Here is a 2,305-nt window from a genome sequence, read left to right as displayed (position 1 = left end):
TCCAGTGTCCATTCTCAGCAATTTCAATTTAACAGGTCTGGAATAAAATTTTATAAAGTTCTACCTGGATGATTCTGACACTGGTTGATTTGGGCACTCAGTCACACAGTGCCTAGACTCATTACTTAACTGTCCCATATTTCTTTTTTTGCAGTCAAGGCATGGCAAACTACTGTGCTATGTAGTACCAGGAAGCACAAAATAAATTGTTTTCAAGTTAATAAACAAAGATATTTTAAGAAAAGCTGTGGTTTTTGTTTTGTTTTGTTTTCCAAAGTATAACACTTATTATCGAGAAGCTTTCTCTTTCGGACAGAAAAGACAAACTGTGAGGAAGTACTGCTCAAAATGGAGGACATCGACTACTAGCAATATGACAGATAATTTAATATGGTACCCAAAATGATTTTAGATGATAACACAAATCATTTTACATGGCACAAAGACATACACTAAACAACACTGAATCACAGGAAAAATGTATTATCTTTTCAATTCTCTTTCAATCAAAAATCCTCAGTTAGCTATTGGTATGTCTCTTACACCTCTCTATCATTGCTTGTCTCACTTGAAGAAATGGAGAGTATTCCTCAGAGACTTTGGCAAACAACGGTATCTAGCTGAAATTTAGGAACATTGTTTTGTTCTCACCGTAGTATTTTTAAGATTATCATCCATGTAAAAAGCATGTGATACACTGATTTTTCATTACTCACTATAGTAAATAAACAAATAAATAAAAAGAAAGTAAACTTAAACAAAATAGCATAAATTGTATGTAGATATTGCAAAAATTATGAGGATGCTTTGTAAATGAATGAAGTTTGCAAATACCTCACCACTAGGTGAGGTATCACTACAAGTAACAACGATTTCTCTCTCTCTCTCTCTCTCCCCCTAATGCACACACACAAACATAAATATATACAAACACAGGTCACATAATTGATTAATCCAAATAAATAATCAAAAACCACAAAATACTTGCAGGAAGACATTCAATGAAAAGTCTATTATAACCCTTGACAAAGTAGCCAAAATATTACATGATATGATAATTATTATTTTTGCATTTTATTAAATGAATTTGATAATCTCTGACTATGCATACACTTATGCTGCTGTCTGAAATCCATGACAATTATTATTCTGCAATTTATTAGACAGACCTTATAATCCTTGGGTCGGTAGCAGCCAAGATGAGAATGATCTGAAAAAGGATGTACAAAAGAATTAAAGTATAAATATTTCATAGGAAAAGGAAATTGGTTTCGTCTTTGATTTTTGCTACTATCACTTTTCTACAATTATAATTCATACAGTAGATTCTTCAGAAATATTTCAAAATCCTTCAACAATGTTAACATCATCAAAGATGATAAGCCAACAAGTTAAAATCTGTATTGGTTCTTCAGCAATTAAGTGATTTCACAAACACTGTTTTCATCAGAATAAGAGACATGGACACAGATAGGAATAATTTTTAGCTGATAAACTAATTTGTCTATATGAAATAGATAATTTTTAGTTGATAACCAGTTTATGATAAAATATCATTTTTATGATAGATTTGATATTGTCAAAGTACATGTGTTCCTATTCTTAGAGTCCATGCTAGAATCAAGTGGGTGTAATGAAATAGGATCACCTTTAGAGGGTGGTAGCATACTTGTAGTATACAGACCTTGTTGACAAATAGATTTGCATTACATCCCAAGCACCAACTGTATGACCTTGGGGACATTACTTAACCTCTGTAAGTCTCAGAATGCTAACATGTCTGATGTACTTCTTTCATGATATTGTTTTAAAGATTAAATTAGATATTACCTGAAAGGCACTAAAATAAATGTTAACTATTATTACTAACACCATCATCAACATTATTACTACTGAAATTGGACAAGCCTGGGTCCAATTTCAAGTTCTGCCAACCATCAGATATATTGTTCTGGTTTCATTCCCCATTTTAAAAGTATGAAGACATTGCTTATCTTACCTCAAATTATACAATTTGTGAAAGGCCCTAGAATAATATCTGTCACATAGGGGATTTTAAAACTCATTCTAAATCTCTTCCTTAGATAACAACCACTACATTATATATGCAGATGTTGGATTTTATTCATTACTTAAAGGAATCAAGTTTCAAGAATCAATTTTTTTTTTTTATTTCAGCATATTATGGGGTACAGATGTTTAGGTTACGTGTGTTGCCCTTGGTTCGCCTCCCCCCAAGTCCGTGTTTCAAATATGTCCATCCTTCGGGTAGTGCGCATTGCACTCCTTGTGTATACAAATACCC

The 2,305-nt window shown here is 32.3% G+C and overlaps 1 protein-coding gene across 1 annotated transcript in view; it reads right to left on the bottom strand.

The window, feature by feature from the left end:
- Nucleotides 1–2,305, bottom strand: part of SPATA6 (spermatogenesis associated 6) — a 154,432-nt gene that overhangs the window by 69,711 nt on the left and 82,416 nt on the right. Inside the window, exon 8 of the mRNA XM_012639392.1 lies at nucleotides 1,170–1,210. Within this exon, the coding sequence (XP_012494846.1) occupies nucleotides 1,170–1,210 (41 nt within the window). The remainder of the gene's footprint in view (nucleotides 1–1,169; nucleotides 1,211–2,305) is intronic.

Source organism: Propithecus coquereli, unplaced genomic scaffold (genome assembly GCF_000956105.1).
Source record: "Propithecus coquereli isolate 6110/MARCELLA unplaced genomic scaffold, Pcoq_1.0 Scaffold14, whole genome shotgun sequence".
Classification (NCBI taxonomy): Eukaryota; Metazoa; Chordata; class Mammalia; order Primates; family Indriidae; genus Propithecus; species Propithecus coquereli.
This window is presented reverse-complemented; position numbering and strand designations above follow the sequence as displayed.